General features: G+C 31.3%; 1 protein-coding gene and 1 long non-coding RNA gene across 7 annotated transcripts in view; both read left to right on the top strand.

Annotated features, from left to right (window-relative positions):
• The window catches only part of PIG-V (phosphatidylinositol glycan anchor biosynthesis class V), a 72,065-nt gene extending 65,721 nt beyond the window's left edge, over positions 1-6,344 (top strand). For 2 of the 6 annotated variants that reach the window (XR_015041347.1, XM_085817397.1), the window contains one exon: positions 1,957-2,450. Coding sequence is in view for 3 of the 6 variants with exons in the window: in XM_085817397.1 (XP_085673523.1) it covers positions 1,957-2,010 (54 nt within the window). In the remaining 3 variants the exon portion in view is untranslated. Of the gene's footprint in view, positions 1-1,953; positions 2,451-5,936 lie in introns of those variants that run through there. The other 4 variants (XR_015041346.1, XM_085817396.1, XR_015041345.1 and 1 more) reach the window with 3 other exon arrangements.
• A 9,590-nt stretch (positions 6,345-15,934) lies between these two features.
• On the top strand, positions 15,935-23,825 carry LOC146997341 (uncharacterized). Its single transcript, XR_015041344.1, has 2 exons — positions 15,935-16,091; positions 23,179-23,825. It is a non-coding gene; the product is annotated as an uncharacterized LOC146997341 (long non-coding RNA).
• The last annotated feature ends 2,381 nt before the right edge of the window (positions 23,826-26,206 follow it).

Raw genomic sequence — 26,206 nt, 5'->3', positions numbered from 1 at the left:
AGAATATCCTATCTGACAGTTTTGTTAATTCCATCTTAGGTAATTTTATCTGAGTTTTGAACCCATTCTGAGATATAGCTTCAACATCTGAGAGTACTGTTTCAGTAAAAATTGTTTCTTTGATCTTAAAAAGTTTTAATTCGTACTCACTTCATTTCGCCATTTCCTGTTCCACCTTTATCTTTCAGAAGTTTTTCTAAGTGAATGGAATTTAGAGCATTAATCCTTTCATATTTTATTTTTAATGCTTCAAATCTTGCTTTCAGTTCTGTTTTAACCCCTTCTACTGGAGATAAGTTCTTCTAAACTATTTGCTTCAACTGTGAACAATCGCTGAAGAACCCGTTGTTCCATCGTATTCATAATCTTAATGTGCAGTTTTGAATCGGAAATTAAACTTAACACCGTAGCTCAATTTATGACTGACTTTTATTTAAAAGTCCCTGTTCTGAGTGCTAAAATGTGACGAAATGGCCGTGAGAAAATAAAAAATTCCACTTCACCAAGTTTAAAAATACTATGTTTTTTTTTTTTTTTTTTTTTTTTTTTTTTTTTTTTTTTTTCGAAATGAATATGAAAATGTAGTTAGAACAGACTCGCATCTTTATTATCATTTTAAAACTCAACTGCCAGATAGGATATTCTAAGTAAACAATATAATTTTTCTTGCCGTTCCAAAAGGGTAAATATAAAACGATATAACTATATTCATTTTCAACAATATTGTTTGCCTTCAAAACATTAGTACTGTATATTAATTTAAAATAAGGTAGCTTCTGTTGCTAATTTTTGCTCTCTTTCAAACTAAATTTAAAATTTTTTAAAACTTTGTTACATTTTTGCATCTGTGTCTCCATATAATATTCCTGTTATTGAAAGAAAATGCTGAATTACAAAATATAAAGAAAACATTTTATGGGTTTCATTGATATTTTCGTATACTTATACCACATAATTCTCCATCAGAATCATGTAAATTCATGCCATTGTATACAGCATTTTTTTAGCACATAGAATTAAATTTTGGCCTTTTGTAAAATTGTGTATTATTTTTGTATCAAAGTATTGTAATATCTGTACTGCAATATTCGTCTTGCATTGTTAAATCTATTTATGAACATATCTATGTAGAATCATAGGTGTTTAAGTGTAATTAACAAAAGTTCTTGATAACTCAAATTTAAGTACAGTAGATGACATTTCATGCGATCATGCTTAATTTTATCTGGATTTTGTTATCAGATTGCCAAGTCCCACTTGTATACAAAAATATGGAAAATATAATTCTATAAAATAATGTCATACACAAATCAGATAATGTTATTAAAATATCACTGAGAGAATTATTTAATTAAAAGTTGGCAAATAAAATATAAAATCACCATATAGAGTTTAGAAATTACCTAATCACGACATATCACTAAGTAAGGGATTAAGTTGCCGAGCGGCTTGATTTTGATCTAAGGCAGCCTTATACAATGGAGCCCATTTACCAAATTTTATGAAGATCGGCTGAACTAAACTGTTTAACAGAGCAAAATTCTTGATAATCTTAAATTTTTGTGCCAAAATATCTCTTTGCCTGTTTAGCTTTACACTTTATGAATATTGTGTTTAGAAAACACTCATTATTTTATTCTGTTTAGTTATTTTTATTATGAACTCTAGAAAGAAGTTCAGTTATCTAATTCTAGGGGATAATGATGCCTTGTTAAACCCATATATGACTAACTCCCAAAAATGAGCCACCGGAATGCTGCTTTTAAGTTAAATATTTCATTCTCCATTGTATGATTCTGAAGAACCATGAGGATAATATTTGCAAATCAAAACAAATTCAAAATAAAAACATGAAATAGATGCATAGTAGGATATATCACAGTGTTCAGAACTAAAAGATTTGATTTCATATTTTTTTTTTTTTTTTTTTTAATATATGTGAAAATGATGTAGCAGGAAAGTGAAGCCATAAAAGTTGAGAAAGGTCATTTTGTAGCAACATATGCCTGATTTTAGCCGATGGAAGAAAAGAGAAAACATTGCTTACAAACATGTTCACGATGAAGAAAAGGTGTTAATTTATCTGCTGCAAGAACATCATTGTCAACAGAATGGCCTAAATTACATACAAGGAATTATTTTGAAAACATTATAGTTTTATAAAGTATTTATATAATTCTGAAAATATTTATAGTGCCAACAAAACAGGTCTGTACTATTGTGCATTACCTCAGCATATATATTTATTTAAAATTCAGAAAAATGTAAAATATCAAAAGAATTGAAATTTCACAAGAATGTAAAATATCAAAAGATTTTGCAAGAATGTAAAAAATTGAAAGATTATATAACTGTTTTATGCTGCATCATAATGACTTTTCCTTAATTAGATTGCTCTGAAAGTATGTATGTATATGTTTCTAATTATACAATAAATTAGTTAAATTCCATTGATATTTTAAAGGTTATTTTTCTTGTTGTGCAATGTTATCAAAATAGTCATGGACAAGTGTAATCACATTAAGCAGTGCCTTTTGTGGATATTCTTATTTGAATGTGTAAATGTTCAAATTATTGTTTTGGTTTATTTAGTTATGGCAAAGGACTTAAGGTAAGGTGACCATATTTTGAAGTTTGAAATTCATGACGCCTATATACACAATTTTTAAAATATTTTTTTAACAATTGTTTTATTATTATTGTTATTGTGGTGAAGATGGTATGTAGGTCAATACACACACACACACACACACACACACACATATATATATATATATATATATATATATATGCATCAAAGTAAAGCAATTTTTGTTTTATTTTATAATAGTGATACATAATATTTTTAAATAAAAAAAGAATTAATCAAAATGTAGTATTCATCTTTAAACAAAATAATAAATTTATATAACCCTTCTAAATTATTTTGATGTGATGAAGCAGCCTTATATTTCTCTGAAGCATGAATATTTCTTAGAATATCTTTCTTGTTTTTGATCTTCTTGCAAAAGTCCATGCAATTTTCATCAAAATTTATTATGTTCATTAACATACCCTTCAAAATGCCCACTTTAAGCTGTGGCTTATCCACTAGTCCAAAAACTGTTCATAATGCTAAATATTCGCTCAGTTGCAGCATTAGAACCAGGAAGACAAAAGATAAACTCTGTCAATCTTCAAACATTTGAATAAGGAATCTGGTTCTTATTAAACTATGCAGTTATTTTCATTCAGCTCTGAACTGGACACATCTTATTTTTTTACCATTCCAATATTTTTTTCGTGATATATTGTTTGAGGTAAACAACATATTCCTCATATATACATATATATAGATAGATATATCAATTTCCAATAATTTATGATTTTGTGCCATTTTATTAATTAACAAAATGGCTGTTTCAACTTGACTCCAAGGAAGGATTTCATTTGATATGATCCAGCTATATATATCCATCTACTCCATCCATATAAGGGCAATCTTATAAAATGAAACAATAGCTTCTCAAAATTCAATAACTTTGTATTGTGATATGTCTCCATTCTCTTTTCTTAAGATTTTTTAACATTTATTGGAATAAAGTTATCCTCTGTCTTGTTCAATATTGAAGCTTTGAGAGCATTTGTTGAAGCAATTACATCAAATATGGATGCAATTTTATTTTCAGTTGTAATAACTTTACGAAATATTGCAGCCTGAGTTCATTGCTGGCTACATTTTCTTATAAAATGTAGCTAAGCTTCTGCCACTGGATTTTCAAAGAATTTTAAAATAAGTATGGGATACTTTTCCTGGGAGTGAAAATAAGTCTTCAGTGGTAGAAACATCTGGAGTACCCTTTCAATGGCTGGATGTAATGCTAGCCATCTTGTTTGTGAATATCTTAGTATATATCTTGTGATTGAAAATTGGTTTCTATAAAGTTACCGAAATTTTTCAATGTTTCTGCTCTAACAGTATAAGATTTAATTTTTAGTATATCTTAGAAATAACCATTTCTGTATCAAATGGCAAAACATCAGGTGATATTCTTATAGTGTTATGAATAATATGTGCTGCACATCTAACTGCAATTAAACCACAGTTAAAGTTTCATTTCAGTTCCAGAAAAACATTATTTTCTCCATGTCTATCAGCTCCTTCAAAATTAGAAATCGTGTTATCGGCACAAAGACAATAATTTTTTCTTTTAAATTATTTTCTTCAAGACAGATAGTTAAATAGTTGCTGACAATATTGAAATTTCACTAGGGATTTACATTCTAAAATTTTTACTCTAACACCTTAACTCTAGTCTATAAATCTAACAAGTATTGGAAAAAGTTTTATTTTCTTGTGATTGAATGCATCAGTTAAGACTGAAACAAATGAATATTTTTCCAAATCATTGTGCAAAGCTCTTAAAGCCTAAGGCAGGAAAACTTTTATTTAGTATTATTGCTTTGGCCTTGGTTTGTGCACATGTAAATTTAAGCTCAAATGCCACTTGAAGCAGCTTGGACGTACAATCCGTAGACCTGAAAGTTATGGTTGTGGCAAATACGATATGCAAAAGTACTTCTACTGCAGCTACAGCCTTTTTCTCCTGTTTGAAGAAATTCTGTAACGATGAGCTAGCAGCAGCAGCAGAATTTGACATTTTATGTTTATTACTGTTTATATGAAGTTTAATATCTGTATGTCCACCATCACTTGTTGAAAATTTTGAAGAACATGCATTGCACCATGCATCAGAATCACTTATAGTTTTTTCAATAAAAGGGTATTCCTTCTGTAGATCTTCGTTAAGTGCACACTTTCTGTTTTTCTGAACCCATTACTAAAAAATCAGTGGGAAAAATAAATAATTAATTTAATTAAGCTGCTGTAAAACATACCTTTAGCACTTATGTAATGCACCGCTGATAAATAAGAAATGTATGTAGTTGGAAAATGTCGTTACACATCATTGTTTTGGTAGATTATTTTTTCAGAATTTTTTAATCCTTACTCAAAATCAAAATAACAATGGAGTAAATATTTTACGATCTAAACCTGAAAAAAGAAAGACAATTTTATATGGATATATCTACAGTGAAATTTCAGCAGATTACAAAAGAATTATTTTTGGATGCCATGTAATAACGTGTAAGGGGATGATACATATTAAAGTATGTAATGCACCGTGTAATAGGTATATAATGCACTGTTGATAATTTTTAAATGTATATATTATAAATTGAAATCACAAGTAAATTAATATATCAATTAAAAATTGCAATGCTATCTGTAAGTGAAAGTCTGAACTGCAACTGTGAGCAAAAATTCATTGCATGCTCGGTCTATACCTTGTGTGTCCATTAAAACTTTTACATTTTTATACGACTGTTTTTGAGACCAAAAAAAGGGGTAAAAAGTAGGGACGGGGGCTGAAAACTCAGGCCTGTCCTGCGAAATGTGGGACGTATGGTCACCTTACTTGAAAGCTATCTGCCTAAGGAAAGGATACCTTTATGGAGAACTTTCTAAGGAAGACTAGCTTGTATAGATGCTACACATGAGAAAAACCATGAAAACACCCATGCATCCTTCACACTTTCTGGGATTCGAACACTTGCCTAAACTACCAGTGTTTAGTGACTTTACCACTCAGCCTATTTTGGGCAAATATTCAAATAAGCAAGACAAAAATACTGAACATAGCATAATATATGAGCCAATAATAATGAAAATGGATTCAATGAGAATAAAACTAATTAAATCAGTGGTTAAAAATGTTATTTTTCATATGTTTTTGTGTTATATATATATATATATATATATATATATATATATATATGAAAATTAATAAGATTTCATGAATTTTAACATCAAAAAATGCTTTTTAAGAATTTGGTAAAGAAGTCTGTGTTACTAATTCAGAAAACTATTTTAATTTCTTTTACATAAATTGTAGGTCACAACAAGAATTTTGTGTTCAGCCACTCCCATAGTATATTGGATTTCAGCAATGGCTGTTCTACCAAACAGTGAGAGAGCAAGAATGAAGCTGATGAAAGATTATAAAGATTATTCATATCAAGGGTTTCTAGCTGCTAATATGCACTTCATAAAGAAAATTTATATGCATTCAACTTTTTATGGGAAATTCATTTTCTGGTATTTTATGTGTTACTTTTTTATTGGTATTTCCCTTCATGTTAATTTCTTTCCATGGACATAAAGATGTAATTTTTTTTAAATAATAGAAATCATAGATGTAAATTAATTTCAATTCAAATGCTTCTCTGTATTTTGTACTGAAAAACAGAATACTGCACAACAAAGAGTATGCATAATACATGTTATAATTGTTTGTATCATTAGTTATTTAATTCACATCATTAATTCACATCAACAAGAAGTTTGCAATTCAAATTTTTGAAATATGAATGCCAAAACAGGCTTATCATTGTAGCCCCTGATTTGAGGTCTACAAAAATAAACATGATTTAGCCAGTTGTTTTGGATTACGGCAAAGGATTTCGATTAATGTGCCTTGAACTACTACTTTGTTTTGGTTTTTTATCCAATCTATTAATGCTTGGCAATCTGAATCTGATTTAAATCCAGGTGGTTGTTCCATATAAATTGGTTTATTCAAGTATCCATTTAAATATGCAGTTTTTACATCAAAAATCTTATTTTGTAGTTTTTGTAAACAACGTAATTTTCTTATTGATGGATCTTTCAACTAATTTCAGGATTTCATGAGCCTCCATTGAACTTAGTTCTTCTATCATTTCATACATCATACTACATAATCTTTTTTCATTGTTCTCGCTTTTCTTTTCTTCTGCTTTAGTTTTGGTAAAAATTACTTTTAAATTATGATCTACAATTTGTTTATCTTAAAGCTTATCTAATTGAAGCCATATCTTTCTCTTTATTGGATATTTTATTTATTTTATATGTGGAAATGTTCACCTTTGGAAAGGGTATATACTTTTTCGCGATCAGGTAATTTCATATAAATATCCATGGCTCAATTATGCACAGTTTACAAATACTAATTATTTAACTTTAAAATTACGTAAAAAATTCACCAAAATTCCAGAATTATTTAATTTACTCATTTTTCTTTTTTGGTCATTGGTTTCCTTTAAATTGTTATTTTTAACCTTACAGTAATTATTCAGCAATATATTGGAAATGCATGTGGCACAACTTTTCAACAAATCATGCCATGATTTGCCACACTCACAAATACTATCATCCCAAATAATTCTGTTTTCAACTTTCTCTGTGATGAGACTTATTAATATAGAACGTTGATTTTTTGATGAAATATATAATTTCTCATACATTTCAGATATTAGGATTGAAAGTATTTTAAATGGAGATGTATTAATGAAAAGCACAAATTCTGTTGGCCAAAATAAAAGCAATAGCAGCTAAGTATGCAAAATCTTCACAATATTCAACTATTAATTCTTTGTCAAGAATTAATTTTTTCCTGCAAAGATTACAATTTATATGCTTCAATACGGATCTACAAACATATCCAGAAATGTAAATTAGACACATTATATCTTTTTCTGTAACATTAACATCATTGGATTGATGCAAAACATCAACAAATTCTGGTACTTTTCCGTTTCGACGGCGCAAACGTCGCCATTTTTTTTTCTCCGGCGCAAATCTCGTCAAGCAGACTTTATTGGCGACAACACATAGTATACACATAAAAAAATGTTAATTCTAAGAATTTATTATTATTTTTTTATTTTGGAGGCATAAATATTTTAATATCGTTTAGAATTTTTTCAAATGGGTCTTTTGTGTCCTTTCGCCACATAAATTCGGTGAGGTAACTTTCTAGATGATGCCGAGCAGTTCCTCTGTGTTTCTTATTCCGCCATTTTGCGCTTCCCCATAGTCTCAATTTTTTGCGTGTGCGTCAATTTTATGCAGTTTACGGATCTACAAAATTGTATTTATGGTTCACTTTGAAATGTTCGAAACTTTCCTCTTCCAGTTTTTCAGTGCAATATGATTTCCATGAATTGGAATATATTGTAGTTCCTATTTCGATGTTTTCATTTATTGCTTCTAATAAAATACTCATGGATCAGTTTGGCACCATCACAAGGAAACATTCGTTTGTTTCACGACAAATTCCACCAAAGATCCACAGTTGTGGTAAAATCCGTCCCGCGTTGTTTTTGCGCTTCGTGAACATACTTTCACCCATTTCAACGATCATACCAGGGCCTCCTATTTTGCGTTGTTGATGTTTAAGTAAAGAATCCACACAAACCTCTCGCATGTAGTTATTCCAATACACAAGTGTTCCGTGACTGATTTCCAACTGCTTTTCACACCATTTAACTGAAGTTAATTCTTCACTCCAACCATAGATAAATCTTAAACACTTCAAGAAACTCAATCTCGATGATTCAAACCATGTGCCTTTCCGTATACTTCTTTTACTGCGGCAAGTTGAAAGGTTGCAACGCCATTGAATTTCGTCTCAAATATAATTTCATTTCATGATTATTTTCACAAATAGCAATGTTAGGCAAAACGCCTTTCGCTTGAAAGAATCTGACGGATTCTTCCTCTGTCCTGGGCAAATCCCAAATTTTCATTGGTTTTTCATCCATTTTTGACATATTTATTTGTAAAAGACGTTAATTTAAGAATTTAAAGACTTTAAATTAAAGATTTACTATGCTTTCATGGTATAACCTCTTGATTCGCCGATTAATATCACGTGATCCCAAACGATCTCATCTCACGTAAAATACGCTACAAAAATCTGATTCTCTCAGGAATTATCTACATTAATTTCAAGTTAAATCTCAGTATGGAATACGAGTTTAAATGCAAGAATTATTTCAATATTATAATTAAAAAAATTCTATGTAACTGTATGCCAATATTGAAAAAAAAAAAAGGTAAATCTGATAATAAATCTCAGCGACTTGTTTTGAAAAAGTGCTGTGAAAGGTTATCAGAGAAGATATTCGCTTTGGCATCAGTTCTACTATTTCCGGCGACTTTATCGATTGCGCCGGCCAAACGGAAAAGTATGCAAATTCCTTATCAATAAGTTGATAATCATTAAAATCTTCAATATCATTACAAGAAAAATGTTGTAAAATAAATGAACCTTTCTCAGAAGACTGCATTTTAAGCAAACTAATTAATTTTAGTTTTCTTTCCGACTCTATAATCTGCTGTAAGGATACATTATAATTACAGCCACTCATTTGTCGAAATTGACCGAAACGTTCCTCAAGGTTATCTGTCTGGAATTTTCCTAAAAGAATAAAAGGTAATTTAAATTCTTTTAACAAATACTTTGAAAGTTCATTCAATGTTGCTGTTGTATGGAGAAGAGCAACTTGGGTTTCTTTTGACAGTTTCCCAATTTGTGACTTACAGTTTTTTGTTGTTGGGCAAAAATCGGGTGCTACTTTGGTAGACGGTTGCACGGATTTTTGGCAATTTACGTTGGCGCGATTTTTACAATCGTCAGCCATTTTGAAAAACGCTGTTTTTACGCATAGTAAAGTATTCGAAACTTCAAAAAAAAAAAAATAATAATAATAATAAATATCGTTAAAAGTAATAGATTAATTTTTTGTTGAAAATGTCGTTTTTTAAGATGGCAGGCAAGGGTAAATAAATACATTTACTATGAGTATAAAGTACTAAAGTAAGGCTATTATTACTTTCTTATAGCAAAAAAGAGAATAAAAACACCGCTATGAAAACATTGTGCCAACGTTTAATTAGATTAAAATATTACTGAAATTGAATATCGAATTAAAAACCATCCTACCAACATTTAAAAGAATTAGAATATTATTAAATTCAAATACTTTAAAATACGTTATATAAAATATTATTAACATTAAAACATATGTGACAATAATTATCTTAGAAATTTTTGAAAATAGTGTATTAATTTTTTAACAAAAATTGTAGTATACAATTATAAAAGAAAAGAAAAATATGTACTTACATTTTTTTGAGTAATTTAACCTCTTGTTTATTAATAAGTACCACAAAAAAAATCGAAATCATAATTGAATCGGATCTTTTAACCATCTTCATCTGTTATCCAAATATCTCGCACTAGTGCTGTAGAAGTAACGAGAAATTGTGTACCCGTATGTATTCGTTACTCGGTGAACCAGTACTCGTTACTTTCGGTAAAATCGATCGGTATCCGTATACTGAGCCTATTTTATCGGTCTACGGCCCCAAAAAGGGCTTTGAAACGTCGCATTGCATTGAATCACGTGAGCTATTCTAGTTTTCCGTCGCCTTTTTTTGGGTAGAAATAATTCACTTTATTTTGGCTATTATTTTTTGGTGCACTGGATATGATTCATTATTAAATTTTCTATTGCTGTCAGGGCTTAGTTTCTAAAGTCAGAAGGGCCTACGGAAGGCCGTCAGGAAAACAGAAAAAAATAAAATAAAAAATAAAGAAAGAAAGGAAATAAATATCACAATAATAACATTAATTAGTAATTAAAATAACAAAAAAATTACTTATTAAAAAACTTAATAATTAAAATAACAAAAAATAGTGATTAAAATAATGAATAATTAAAGTAACATAATAATTAGCAACTGAAATATAAAATACTTATAAGTACAATTTAATAAAAATTAAAATAATTTTTAAATTTATGATGACTAATTAAATAATAAAGTAAAATACCAGATCTTGTCTTATTGGCTTAGTATCGTTTCGTCCTTTCTCATTTAATCCCCAGCTCGAAAAAGTGTTATTTCGCTCGCTGCCTTCCCCCACCAATTCCCTCTTTCCCGTTTCATCCGCTGTTTGAAAAATAGGTGTTTACTTTACGATAAGGCGAACGTCTGTTTATTTCAATTAAAATGTTTTAGAAGAGATGACTTTTTCTACTTCGACTTAGCTTTTGATTTTTTAATATTTTATGCAGACAAATTATGTTGAGCAGAATAATGAATTTCAGACGTGTTCCTGCCGCCCAACCGGTATAGTGGTTAGCGTTGTTGACTACCGTGCCGAAGGGTCCGGGTTCGAATCCCGGAGAAGGCATGGATGTTTGTATATGTTTAATAAAAATTGGTAAAAACGTTTGTTGTTAATTTCAATATTAACCCTCACGGATTGGAGGAAACGGCGTTCGCCAAAGTCCTCATCTTCTTTCTTCTTGTTTAAAAAGCAAGATTGATACAGATACAGATACAGACGTGTTCAAAAGGTGTGTATCTGAATATAATAACATTTTTGTTGTATAGTATCCATTTTTTTAATTTCACACATTTCTAAAGCAACAGAAGTACGTTATCACTATTTTGGCACACACATCAAAAACATGTATAATTAAGATTAATGTTACATTCCTTATTAAAAGTAATGGGTCCTTATTAAATGCAACCATTCATGCTTTTAGAGGATTTTACATGTGGTGGTCTTAAAAAGATGATGTTCACTACCAATGTTTGTTTATGTTCCCAAAAATAGAGATCTCTTAAAAGGTGACCTCTTAGAGATGTCGTAAATAGATGATTTGCTATAATTATTTTCCGATAGATAATGGAATTAATGTAATTTAATGTCAATAACTCGAGGAAGCAAGTTTAAATACGGTGCAACAAAAATACAGAAGTATTTTAAATGACGAAAATATTCATATTTTGTCAATGTCAAATTTAAAAAAGAATTAGTTTTGGGCAAATTATGAAATTTAACTTTTAATGTCGTCTTCTGGTTTCTATATTTATATTTGGAAAACCTTTATACTCGTTATGAAAAAGAAAAATACAAGAAGTTTGAGTCCCGTAGGACAAAGATTGACCAGGAAATTTAGTTTCAAAATTTGCAATGTTTGATGCCATTTGTAACTTGCCTTTGAGTATCGCTTAATTGAGTTAGAATAATTCGAGGAAATAAGTTTAAATGAAGTGCAGAAAAAATAAGCATAATTTAAATAGTCGTAGAAGGAAGTCATGCGGAATCCATATCAAATTTTCACTTTTTCATAATGACCATAAAACTTTCCCAAATACAAATACTGAAAGTATTGGTTCGATCTCATTTATTTTCATTGGTTCTCATCTATTTGGGATTCGTATTGAGTTCGATCTCAGGCAAACGGGTTGGCTTCATAAGCGTTTCGTGGGTTTTTTTTCCCGTACCAGCTTACCACGTACCATACGACCCAGCTTTCCTAAGAAAGTGCTCTACGAAGGCATTTTTCCTTTTAGGCACATAGCCCCAGTGTGTTTTGTCATAATCAACTAAACCAAATCATTTAAAAAATGTATCAGTTGATCACTGCTCAGTGTACATCTGTTGTTTGCTTATATAAACACTTTGTAAAGACGTTTCCACTATTTTGCTAATAATTCTGGAAGGCTCATAGAGTCCGAAATTATGTTACACTAACATCCGAAATTATGTTACACTAGCTAACAGAGAACTTAAGTCTGCTTAATACAACAAAAATCTGCTTGACTTGCTTTCGTGTCTTTGGGAAACGTAAGTATATGCAGAAATAAATATCAAAATCTATCACGTATATTTGTAAGGATGTAAAGCATACTGTTTTGGTTCACGATAATGATAAATATGCATCATGTTACGACAGTTTTAAAAGATCACAAAAAACTATACATATGCTAGACTTCTAACAAAATTTCTGTTACAATATGAACATGCATTTATTATTATATGAGTCGTAAAACGGCCCACCAGCGGCCGAGCGGTAAAGTCGCTGAACACTGTTAGTTCGGTCCGAGGCTCGAATCCCGCGAACGGTCCGACTACATGGGTGTTTTCGTGGTTTTCCCCATGTGTAACGTGTATACGAGCCAGTTTCCCTTAGAAAGTCCTCCACGAAGGCATCCCCGCTTAGGCAGATAGCTATAGTGTGCCTTGCCATAATTAAATGCACCCATACACACCTGAGTCGTAAAATTCAGTATTCGTCATTTTTAGATTCTAGGTATATGACAAATTTTTTTTTAAATTTTCGTTTTGTTTTTAAAAATTAATTCACTTTATAGCTTTTCTTCAATTTATTATAAATGAATAGGAGTTTAAATTTTGATTTATATATAATATGATATAAATTCATGATTCATTAATAATATTTTATGTATAACAAAAAAATTATCATTAATGTTCCAAATTTTAATTTTTTTAATGATTTGTCTTACATTTGTTGTATATTTGTTGAATGCATAGCTAAATATTTCAATTATACACAAAGGTTATGCAGAAAACAATTCAGCTGGCATGATAGCTAATTGCGAAAGAAAAATTAGAGTCTTATTGCTCTTAACTCTTAGTACAAGCAGCCATTTTTAAATTGACGTTAAAATAAATTTATTCTATGGTCTATTAGAAAATATTTATACTGAATCATTTATTGACGACTTCTAAGAGGTCGCTTTCTGAAAGAAACCTGTATTTTTGAGAATATAAACATACGTTGATACTGAACATCACTTTTTAAGATGCCAGAGCAAATGCACAGAGCTCCAAAAATCCTCTAAAAGCATAGACGGTCACGTTTTAAAAGGCTGACTACTTTTAATAAAGTTATAAAGCTTGTATATTAATGTTCATTATACATTTCTCACATTTTTACTTTCTTTCAAAACAACGATGCTGTGGTTCAATTGCTTTAGAACTATGTGAAACTAATAAAATGGGCCCTATGTTATAAAAACCTAATTATATTCAGATACACACCTTTTGAACATGTTTGAAATCTATTATTCTAATCAGAATACTTTGTCTACAGAAAACATTGAATCAATATTAGAAATCAAAAGCTAAGTGAGATTAAAGTAGGAAGAGTCACATCGTCTAACCCATTTTAATTCAAGTAAACAGGTGCTTACTTTATCGTGAACACCCGTTTTTCAAACAGCGAATGAAAAGAAAAAAAGAGCCCACCAGAGCTCGAGCGGTAAAGTCGCTGAGCACTAATAGCTCGGTCCGGGGTTCAATTCCCGGCTAACGGCTAGCTGCACGGGCGTTTTCTTTGTTATTCCCGTGTGTAACTTGCATATCAGTTTCCTTTAAAAAATCCTACACGAAGGCCTCCCTCCCCGTAGGCAATAGCCGTAGTGTGCTTTGCTGTAACCGAATAAACCGAAACCGGAAAAAAAAAAAAAAAAAAAAAAAAGGAATTGGTGATGGAAGGCAGCTACGAAACGTCGTTTTAGAAGAATGGGCTACATAACCAAATTTCTATCTGTACTCTGGGAAACAGTATATTATTTGGTCATCAAAAGCCTAAATTTAGCTTATGTTCGGCTTAGTTCTTAAATTGCAATTTTAGCCACAGCCCCCAAACAAGACGATGTTTGGTATTTTATTTCATTACTTAGTTATTCATTAATTAAATTTTCATTTGTCTTTAAATTTTTATTGAATTATAATAATAATCATTTAATATTCTAGTTGCTAATTATTTTATTATTGTAATAGTTATTTTATTTATTTTTATTTATTTATTTATTTATTCATCTTGGTAGTATTACCGATTGCAATAAAAAGGGAGATGCACATCTAGATGTTATCACGGACCCATATACAAAATTTCAACGTTCTATAACTAACCGTTTTTGAGTTATGCAAAATGCATATATACGTACTTACACATCACGAAAAAAATCCCTTTCAAGTATCAACTTAAAGTCATAATCATTAGTCATAAGTATCAGCTTAGAGTAAATGGGATTACATTTAACAATAAGTTTTTTTGAAAAAAAAAAAAAAAAAAAAGAGAGAGAGAGAGAGTCTTTCATTGTGTTCGTACGTACAGGCGTCAGCCCAAAAAATAATTCACATGGATTCCGTAATCGTCAAAAACGGATATTTCCGTTAAAATATCATACCCAAAAGTTTCTCGATTACAATAATTACTACCATTTTATTTGATACAAGGAAGTAAAGAACCTATATTAACCTACATATTCTTATATAAACAATACCTAAGTGCAGTATATAAATATTTCAAATCAATAAAATCTGACTATGGCACGCTCAAGGGGAAAAAAAAAAAAAAAAAGATGAATCATCTAAATTTTCAAATTACAAACATAAATAGCAATAGTAAAAAGCAAATACAAAATAACGCTTCACGCTATCAAAATTGTTCATTTTCTTAAATATCAACAACTAAATAGTATTTCAACTAAAACACATAATGTAAACAAGAGTTTGCCCGATGCCCAAAAAAATTCAAAATTATCTATGAAAAATATGAGCGCATTGTGACGCAACCGTATCATTCGTATTCGCATAAAAACCGCATCATTCGTACTCGAACAAACCGCATCGTACGACAGATGCGAGTAACGAAATGAATTTGTGAGTACCGAATCGGTACTTCGAGTCAACCGATGTACCCGTTACTCAGTAACGAATACATGCGGTTTGCTCCAGCTCTATCTCGCACTTCATTGAAGAAGCAATTAGCGAGGTTTCCTCCAAAATTTCCTCTGAACGCTATTAACAATTTATAAATAAATCTTTGATTAGGAAAAACAGGTTGGCCAAAATAAAGTCTCAAAGGGCAATTTTTTTATTCCAATACGAATAATTCTTGGTAATTACCAATAACAACATTCGTCTTCGAAACGGAGATATCCATTCCATTTGAAATCCGAGGAATTCGAAGAAGGTAGCCGCTTTTTCGGATGGCCCAGACTGTCCTTTCCCCATCGATGACGACTAGCTGATGGCTTTGGGAAGTGTCTACCCGTACGAAGTCGGACGGCTAGCTCAAACATGGTAAAAATGCTAAACGTACGACTGGTTGCGCAGAGACCATCTGCGCATGAACATGCCTCCAATGTGCCATGCGAATCGAGCGCCATTTTGTTCTCGAACGTGGTGGGATGGTGTAGTGGTGAGTATACAAGTGTTATCTATTGTTCCAAATTTTAAGTTGAAATTCAAATAAATTAAAATTCTAATGCTTTTTCCACTTAAATGAATAGTATTTTTTAAATTTAATTGTCTTTTTGATTAATTTTAATCATTATTTTTTTTCTTGCACAGACCGCAATTATAGGCATAATTCGTTTTCTGCTGAATGTATAGGTAAGAATTATTTTTGATTTTGTAAATATTTAATTAACTTTGAATACAAAATTATTTATGAATTGTATATAGTTTATTGGTTTGTGTGTGCAGTTAAAAGGAAGAAAAAAATTCGTGTCGTTTATGTACTTATTCACCCATTTTTCTTTAAATACTGCGAAATGTAATATATTCTTGTATTTCTGTGTTCTTTTGAACAAATATACTCATTTTTTCATGTTCTCTTTGATATCGTATTAATAGTAATGTTAAATATCTGGCTGAGCAAATATTTTGGTTATCTGCGCTCAACTTTCCAGACGTTATTGGAAATCAGCTTTAATAATGCATCTAGTTGAACATGCTTAGCCAGAAACATTAACATATTAACTTCAGCCGAGCTAGAGAGTGTAATATTAATACCAAAAGCCTAACATTCTATGTACACTTATTGTAAGCAATTCTAGTATTATTCTGTTATTTGTAGCGAAATTAAAAATTGCAGCAAGAAGCAGTAGCTTTTGCTGTGATGGTTGTTTTGTTATTCAGCCCAGTTAATGTACTCTTGCCTGTATGCAGTGTGATGTGGCTATTCTCATTCTTGATTGTAAGGTAAAATTAAAATTTATAATCCATTATTTGCTTAAATGAATAGGTTTTCATTTGTAATTATTTATGTTAATTCATTTTTTTAAAGCAAACTGGTAAATGCGATCTTTTTTCCCTGAATTTCTGCATGTATAGGTTAGTAAAAACTATATTTGTAATTATTTAATTTCGGTACAAAATGTGTATTAAATGTATATAATTTGTGTGTATTATTAAATTTCAAAATGTAGTTGCAGATTAAATAATTACATGGTTCTGCTCGATTCAGGATAAGAAATGAATATGGTGTACTTCAAAGGTATTCTTTCAATGCTGTGCGCATAACTCTGTTTTCTTATTCAAACGTAATTGTATGGTGTGGCAGTCATATTGATGTGCCTTTTGTTGTTGTTGTTGCTTATGTACTTATTTACACAAATTTCTTATTACATTCTGTGAACAAATTTACAATTTTGTTGTTGTTATTGGATGAGCATTGGTGCTAAATGTCTAGCTGAACAAATTAATATTTTTCTTAATATCAGCAAATATTTCAGTTATGTATTCATTTGGCAGCATTTACTGCAAACCAGTTTTAATGTTGCTTCTGCTTAACCAGAAACATTAACATCGAAGTTGAGCCAAAGTATGTTTTGCCAAGAAGCTAATGTGTGCTATTTTTTATGAGATTCTGGCCATGTCTAACCATATGCTTTTGCAGTGCCTTTCTTATTTTTTTTGTCTGCCATGGTCCATATGATTTGTTTTTAGGATTACAGTATTTTTAAATTGTTAAACTTGTACTCATCTTCAAACATGTCTTTTCACAACAGCAATATGGTAAAACTAGATATTACGGTCCAGATTGGCGAGTTTTAAAAAAATCGCTAACTCATCATATCGCCGGTTACAAATTTGAATTAATTCTGTAAACATGCAAAAATATCTAGAACAGGACTTCAAGAAAAACAATGAAAAATCACAGACTGCTTGGTGCGTTTTTAAGAATTACACATCCTCGGTATCCATGTACACATCGACCAATTTTTTACTTGAAGAAACATCTTAGAATTGCACAACTGCAGAGTCGTAGGCAAGAAGTTGAGTATGCAGCTGAAATCATAGAATGAATGTCAGTTTGTGTTTGCTTCACTGTGTTTCAACAGTTCGGAAGCACTTCCGCAGAGAACCCGGTAAATGTAAACATCGCCAACTTTGGCGATAATAGTTCAAACATGGTAACCTAGCTAATTCATCCTATTCGCTTGTGCGAAGGTTGTCGTTGTTCGCATTTGGAGATTTATATTATTCTTCTCTTATTTATTGTTATTTTTTCTGAATTTTTTAACAACGAATAGATAGAAATATTTTCGCATACTTAAAGAAGTTTTCGTCGAAAGATGCCGGTTCTCGGCTCGTCAGTTCGGGATCAAAGGAAGAAAATATGGCGGGAGGGGTGAATGCTAATTTGTAACATGCTGTTCACGTTATGTTCTTAATTATTAACAGCTGTAAGCACGCAGAACCATGAGGTTTCCAAATTCTAAAATAATTTTTAAATGTATAAAGTTCTAGTTTTATTAACTTAACAATGCTACTGAAGAAAATTTCATTACTGTTGAAGGTTATTTGTATTGTGAAATATATTATGAAAAAGGACAGGTATTTGTTGCAACGTAAAATGTTTTAAGCTGTGTGCAAGTAACTTGAAAAAAAAAATACTGAAAACTATGTAAAATGGATGTATTAAAGGTCATGCATTCATTAATTTATTACATGGGCATGGCTCTTACCGAAATACATCAATCAACAGGCCAAGTACTTAATAATGAAAAATGACACTTGTAATAGAAATATTAGTATTCTATATGAATTAGAGAAAATACATAGAAGTATAATGTAAACGTAAGTATAACAATACTAATTTTTATTTTTTAAATGAATTTCTACTTCCCGTTATGCTTAATACATTGTTTTCTGTGCTAACTTGAATTTAATACAAATTTATTTTCGTATATCACGTTTAACCTGTTAGTTTTACATCTACATACTTATTATCTGTGAATTTTTACTACCATTGTCTGCTAACTTGAATTTACATACACTAAAAACCACGTTTACAACTCGGCTCGGCTCGGCTCAGCTCAGCTTGGCGAGTAAAAATGCAACTGCGCCAACGGGTTCTTTCCCGAAGCGTCAACGGGTTCTCTGCGGATGAAAACCCAACAGTTCTTGTGTTAATTTGGCATTAAGGTAAAAAATTACAAGAAGAAAGGTTCAATGTAACCTTTGTATGTATTTATAGGATTTTGTCTTTGTAAGTAAGACAATGATTACCACATCAACAAACACATTTTAAACTATAGGAAAGCTCGTTCTAATTAATTTATTGAAAAAAGTGGAAAATGAGGGAAATATTTTTAATAAATTTCAGCACTGTAAAGTGGGGTGGAAATATAGTAATCCATCATTGGCAGGTCTTCGATAAAGCAACATGCATCATAATAATCATCTTTGACTAAAGGTAAGAATCAGCCACAGTGCCAAAAAAAAAAAAAATCCCTATTCTGATTTGACATTTAAAGTTAAAATATGCATCAGATGATTGTATAGTTCATTAATGCCATATATTTTGTTAATTTCACAAAACTGGATCAAATTATTTCGTAACAGTAGTATATAAATTTCATAAAGTTGCCAGCTGGAATGTCCTTTGGAGCAGGATTTTTAATTTTCTTTTCTGTTTCAAGGACAAACTTGCTAGCAAATTCCAATCTGTGTAATTATGTCATATATTAACCCATTAAATGCTGTGGTGCTCATTTGGTTATCATAAACAGTCAAAAGTCTTTAATTTGGACTCTTCGGCGATTTCGGATTATCGGTTTTTTTGTATTATAGCTCATCAGTTTAAATCTTTTAAGATGGCATGCAGAAATTATAAAATTAAAAATATGAAATAAAGAGCAATTATAATCTAAAGGGTATCAAAATTTACAAAAAAAAGTTTAATATTTATTTGTTTACTTTAATAAACTTTTCTTTCAACGTGCGCATGTGTAAAGCATACATTACGCATAGTTGAAATTAGAAAATTGCAACCAGAAAACTATTTTATGTGTATTCGTGATATTTATAATGATGAATTTGATTTAAATCATATCAAAGACGGAGTACATCGAGATGAAATACTGCATTTAGTGAGGAATTATAAGCCAAATAAAATGAAAACATCTGCCCTGAAGATGAGGATAGTGCTGACAGATCAACTTCCAGTTCATTGTGCGCTGCAACGTACCCCCTCCTCTCCCGCAGAGCAGCGCGAAAATTATAAACAGATTTCGGAATGGTTAGAGAAACAAATCACCTCTCTGTCACTTTCTTCATGCCTTTAACCATTTTTTGCAGCAATTCCACTTTTTGTTTCATGGACATCAAAACGTGCTTTCGCTTGTAAAAACCTTTGATATCTCCAGAATCGGAAACTCTTTTTGACATAATCGAAAGTTCAAGCTTACTTTTTATAAAATTGCTCTAACAGTCTGCAAAAAATAATAAGCCGGATCCAATTAGAAGAATAAGGAACAACGCGATCTGCAACATTAACTGAAATAGATAATTTTAGCTTAGCTTATACCGTCCATTATACATTAAACGCATATGCGCATGCGTTTAAGCATGTGCAGAAAGTTTGTAGCTTTGAGGTCCGGATTATAGATCATTCCAGATTAAAGACTTTTGACTGTACTTTAAGCCACCTAGTAACACCATCTAGCTATCTCAGAGGGAAAAAAAGGCAACATTCAACTCATCCACTGAATGTCATTTGTAGAAAACCTAAAGTGATCACTACCTATACGCTCTTATGCTGAGCTCATGTTCATTTTCACATTCCACTCTCCTCTTATCACAAAAGTGAAACGTGTTTTGAAAACGGATTAGACATAGTGGATTGAGGCTAATTTTGGTCATTGTGATTTTACTATATTATTAGTGAGTGTTGATTAAAGCGGTTATTTACTTCTATCAACAGTCCCTGCTAGACGGGACTTTCCTGAGAAACAAGTTTTTGGTATCACTGGTTTAAATGGGAGGATTCTTAGAAAAAAAAGAATCCCACCTAGCTACAGAAACAATGTAGCGGCTATGTGATATTTCTTCAAACCTCGCCAAAAATGTTTCAGCTGAAACTCTGTCCGGGGTAGAAATGAACCAATCAGATGAAAGTTCTGCTTCTGAAGGATCACGTGGTCCCAATCTGAGCGATAACGGGTTTCCTGGAAATGTGCGGGTTCTGAGAATTGCCCCTTTCGTCATCCAGTTCGGCATAGCCGAAAGATAATGTAATTTTAAAAATTAGATAATGCTTTTTTTTTTTTTTTTTTTTGGTCAGTGTAATTTGTATAGATGATGGACACAAATTCATAAAGCCGCATTTGGAGATTACAGTTGATACTGAGTAGAATTTTAACAAGCATTTTATGATTGCATTGTACAAGAAAAGGCTTGAGAAAAGCTTTGAAAGAATTTAAAGATAATATGGGATTCCCAGAACATCTGTAATTCTGCCTTTGAAGATGATGGCAATGATTTTATAAATGTGGAGCTTCCTCCACAGCAGGTTGATGGAGTTTTCTGATGATGGACTAGAGGCAGAATGAGGCATTGCTAGGAGTGACAAGTGTTATTTAAGATTCTGTGCTTAGCAATGAATCATTACGGGCATTTCAATAGAGATTAAAAATTGTCTTCAGTTAGTCATTTATCTTCAGTAACATACGAGAGGATGCTGAGCAGGCACTGGATGCTGTAGACACACTAATGTTTGTGAAAAATGCAACACCATGAAGGAATTGTCGGAAATGAATGAAATTTATTCCACATATTACCAATAGTGATACAAGTAAACGATCACATTTACAAACAAAAAAAAAAAAAAAAAAAACGAAAGTTGGAAAATCAGTACTTTGGGTTTCTGTCATGCTGAGCGAGAGCCTGTACACATCGTGGCATTGAATCGTATAGGTTCTGAATGTAATCCTGGGGAATGTCTTTGAATTGATGTGAAAGTTCAGTTTCAGTGTGTGGCCCACTAGCTGTACGTGCGAGTCGCTGACCGATGAAATCCTAGGCATGCTGATTGAGCAACATATCTGGGGAAGATGCAAAACCTGTTGTACCTTAAAGAAGGCTTGTGCACAGGCATATTTTTCCCCTAAAATATAGTGCCTGGAATGCATCAAATAATGCATACTCTGTCATCATTATACTCCAGATTATAGCAATATTTGTTGGAGAAAGCAACTTGTTGCCACAGAGCACGCCACGCACTGAGTTGCAGTGCTCAATGAAGTCAGAGGCATATGTTACTCAGCGACAGGGCAATCCTGCGTAGAGGAACCCTTACATGCAGTTCATGTTGCAGCAGACAGCGACGAACACTTGTAACCGTGCTCCAATATTGTACTAACATACGAGAGGATGCTCTACAATCCATCACAGCCATGCAGATGAGGTGTTTGTCGTCCTGTGCTGTTGTGTGCCCCATTGCCAGGATTTCACCTTGTTTGGTTCTCGCTGTCCATTTCTTCCAAACATGCATCACTGTTGTGGCATTGTGCTGCGTGCGGGCTGTGATTGTTTGATATGAAAGTCCACCCTCTTGCATACAGACGATGTTGCCTCGTTCAAACTTGTTGGTATGGCATCCTCTGCTGTTGACGAGGCATACTGAGCACAAATTAAATGTTCACTGCAGACGGAGGATGATAAACAGATTTCAGCACAACTTTACAGTCCTTTACAACTGCCAGTTCTCGTTTCATGCATGCATAATCCCTTTGTAATTCTAATCATTTGTATGTCTTAACTCACTTTACATTTCATGTAAGTTTGGTTCAAAGTGCATAATTCCTTCATGGTTGTGATTTTCACAAACATTAGTGTATATTAGGTAGTCCTAACTAAAAAAGCATCTTGAAATAAAAGTATGCAGTTGTCCAGATCAAATGTTTATTTTACAGAAAAATATAAACAGCTTATGCATACATGCATTGTTTTTATAGGATTCTGATCATACCTGAATAATAATTTTTCACTAAGTTGTATTTTACAATAATTCTTTCAAATAAGTAGCAGTTACTTATCCATTATTTTAATTAAAAGAATTTTGTATATATTTTTGTTCTTATCAACTAATGAAAGGGATGTATATGTATTAATTTTATAAAATTCATGTGAATGTATGTAAATAAATTGTTTATAAATGTCACATAAGTTTATACCTCCTTAAACCATTTTCATGTAAAACAGAAGCCTTATTCATAACAATATAATCAAACATACTAAGGTATAATTTTATTAAGACCCTGAGTTACATCAGTATGAACTTATGATGGAACTATTGGAACAATACTCATCATGAGTTGAGGATTACTTATAATTTGTCAGTAGGCATGTATGAAAATGGGTTTTGTAATTAATATTGAATGTATAACTTTTTCTTTTCATATAAATACAGGATTTCATGTCTGCAGATAATGTATTACAAGAGGCTGTTGTGTGCCAGTGGACAAGCTGGTGAGAAGCTGAACACTAATAGCTTGAATCCTGGTGAATGGACTGCCTGCATAAGCGTCGTCATGATTTTTCCACGTGTAATATGAATGCAAGCCAGTTTGCCTTAAAGCATCCCTTCTTGGAAAATATCTTCTAATGTTTATCACAAAAATCAGCCAAAAACTGTTTCTCATGATTTGAAAAATACGTATAAAGGAAGTCAAATTTAATTGATAAATTGTGCATGCTGAGATTGTATACTATATCATATACATTTTTTTAATATATTTTCTGTATCTCTAATGTTGAGAATTTTGATGTTTTAATTTAACCCTGAATAAAATGTTAAGTACTATAAGCAAAGTAAGCAGTTTTGTATTTGATGTCAGAACAATATTTTTTTAATTTTTTTATTTTATACTTGTATATTTTGGCTTATGATTGGAATTTTAGTACAAATTATTTTGGCATGATGTGGCCTGTTCTCATTTAAAATGCATTTTGTATTTTTTTTTCTTCTGTTATTTGCATTATAATAGTTTGGCCATAACAACTATGGATGCCAAATCAACATGTATGGGAATAACTGTATTAAATTTTGAGAAAACCTTTAGGTGTCATTTATTATAAAGGTTGAGATGATTGTTTTTATAAATTCATTCATTCTTATCTATTTAAGAATTATCATTTAACATAAAAATATGAAAAAGAATAATATATTATAATACTAAATAAAATATACTTTTATATATATATATATCCAAGCTCACTATATGCACACTCAAAGAGATACATTTCTTTTTTGTGATGTATGTGATGATAATTTACTGTTAAGTATCTTAAGTTGTTCATAAATAGTGCTCATTTTTCATAATGCACCAAACAAACCTCACATAATTAATTTAATAAAATATTATTGCAGAGACATATTTTTGAAATTGACATTAGTCCTCTATCCGTCCGTCCCATAGGGATAACTATGGGGCAGATTCCTACTGTCATCTACAATATGCCCAAGCCCTTCACCAATGACAGTTGCTTCTCAATACCCGTATTTTACAATTAAATTCATGAACCTGATCTGGCTGAGTTTCATATCAGGGGAATTAAAAAAGCAAAATAATTCATTACCTAAAACCATTTTTCTCCAACTAGCTGGATGATTATGTGATTGGTGTGCATGGATGGTAATGGGAAAGGATATGATTAGATTTCTTCTAGGTCATAACAGTTTTTAATAATGAAAAGCTCTTGTTCTTTTTTCTTTAAATTCTTGTTTTTTTTTTTTTTTTTTTTTTTTTTTAATTTCAATGCACACTTTTTTAAAAGCAAACTGAATTAGCTGGATGATCACTACAAGTTTCTTGACATGTTTAAAAGTAAAATATTGTATCTACATTCATTTTGAATAAATTGTTATTACTATAGTCTGCAATCATTGAGTTCATTTTAAGATTATTTGTCCTTTTTTTGTTTGTGGAATAGGCGGCTGTATTTTTTAGATTTTCTGTTTATATAGCCAGTTTTCTATATAATGGCTAACATATATGTTAGCCATTATATAGAAATTTATGTGCCCTGTTTTAAAAATTATGTATATCTTAATTTAAGTTTGTCTCATGTCAGATGAACAATGCTGCTAGTCTGGTTGAGAAATTAAGAAAGTCTGACCATTCCATGAAACATCTTTTAGAACAGCTCACTGATTAAAATACATATACACACCAATTAACTGTGCTCATCAAAAGTGCTGTATTATTTAATGCTTCTTCTGATGAGCAAAATTCAAAGCATTATGTCTCTTGTTTCGTGTATGAAGTTTGTAGCAAAATGGAATTATTATTTTTTTAAATTTCATTCAATGATATCACTATTTTTATATGTCTGATAATGATCTACTGCATAAGTAATATCTATATGCAAACATAAACCAAAATCTTGCTTTAGAAGAATACCCACCGGTGTCGGTTCTCGAATAGATAAGACACAGAATACTGGTGATACAATTTAGGTTTGAATTCTATCAAATGGGTTAGCTACATTTCTGTTTTTACAGTTTTCCCTATGTTTAATATGAATACAAGTCAGTTTCATTCAAAAAGTGCTCAAAGAAGGGCATCTCTTCTTTTAAGCAGATACCCCTCAGGACCTTTGCCATAAAAATTCAACAGCTGAGCATGTACTAAAAGATAACATAGTATACAAATGTCCATTTTATAACTTTCAAATGAAGTGGTTGATTTAAATTTAACATCTGGTGCTATAGAAATATATGAGACTTGGGTAAACAGCCAGTTGATATGGTCTAAGGAACAGGGTTTTTAATTTTATTTTATTTTCGTATAGCAAACTAGCTTGCCTATGCATATATGTAAGTCTAATTTATTTTTTACAAAAGATTCATATTAAAATACATACACATATGACAAAGAAATGTATGCACATAAGCTATAACTAATAAATCAATTGAGCAATATGTGAACATAGATGCTAATGGTTCAAGTGTCGTGTAGCAGGGTATGACTGCAAACTCTATAGTGGTGCTGCAAACAAAAATTAGTGTCTGATTCAAAGCAGGCATAAAAACTAGTATACAGTTTGTCCCCATATGACACAAAACAAAAAGTATGTAATCAGAAAAAAGATCATGTAGACATTGACTTACCCAACTTATAAGCTTCGGTAAAGGCCTTATCATTCGCCTTAAATCTGTAGAATGATCAGCACCCTTCTGCTTTGGAAACAGCTCCAGAAAGACATGTTAACCTAATCCACACTACAGTAGAACATGTGCCTCTGAACCATTACCATCGAAACTGCAATTTCAGAGTCACTATGTACACTAATCTCGATATTAAAGCACTGGTAGCTCTATTTGAGATTGTGCTATTGTAGATGAGTGTAGAGCACCATAGAACGGTGATGTATAATATTAGGTTTATTTAGGAGCCAAAAAAAAAAAAAAAAAAAAAATCAGAAATGACCTATCC

Source organism: Stegodyphus dumicola, chromosome 5 (genome assembly GCF_044657685.1).
Source record: "Stegodyphus dumicola isolate Sdum_Otavi_A_Nest chromosome 5, ASM4465768v1".
Lineage (NCBI taxonomy): Eukaryota > Metazoa > Arthropoda > Arachnida > Araneae > Eresidae > Stegodyphus > Stegodyphus dumicola.
Note: the sequence above shows the minus strand (reverse complement) of the source record. Positions and strands in the feature narration are given on the sequence as shown.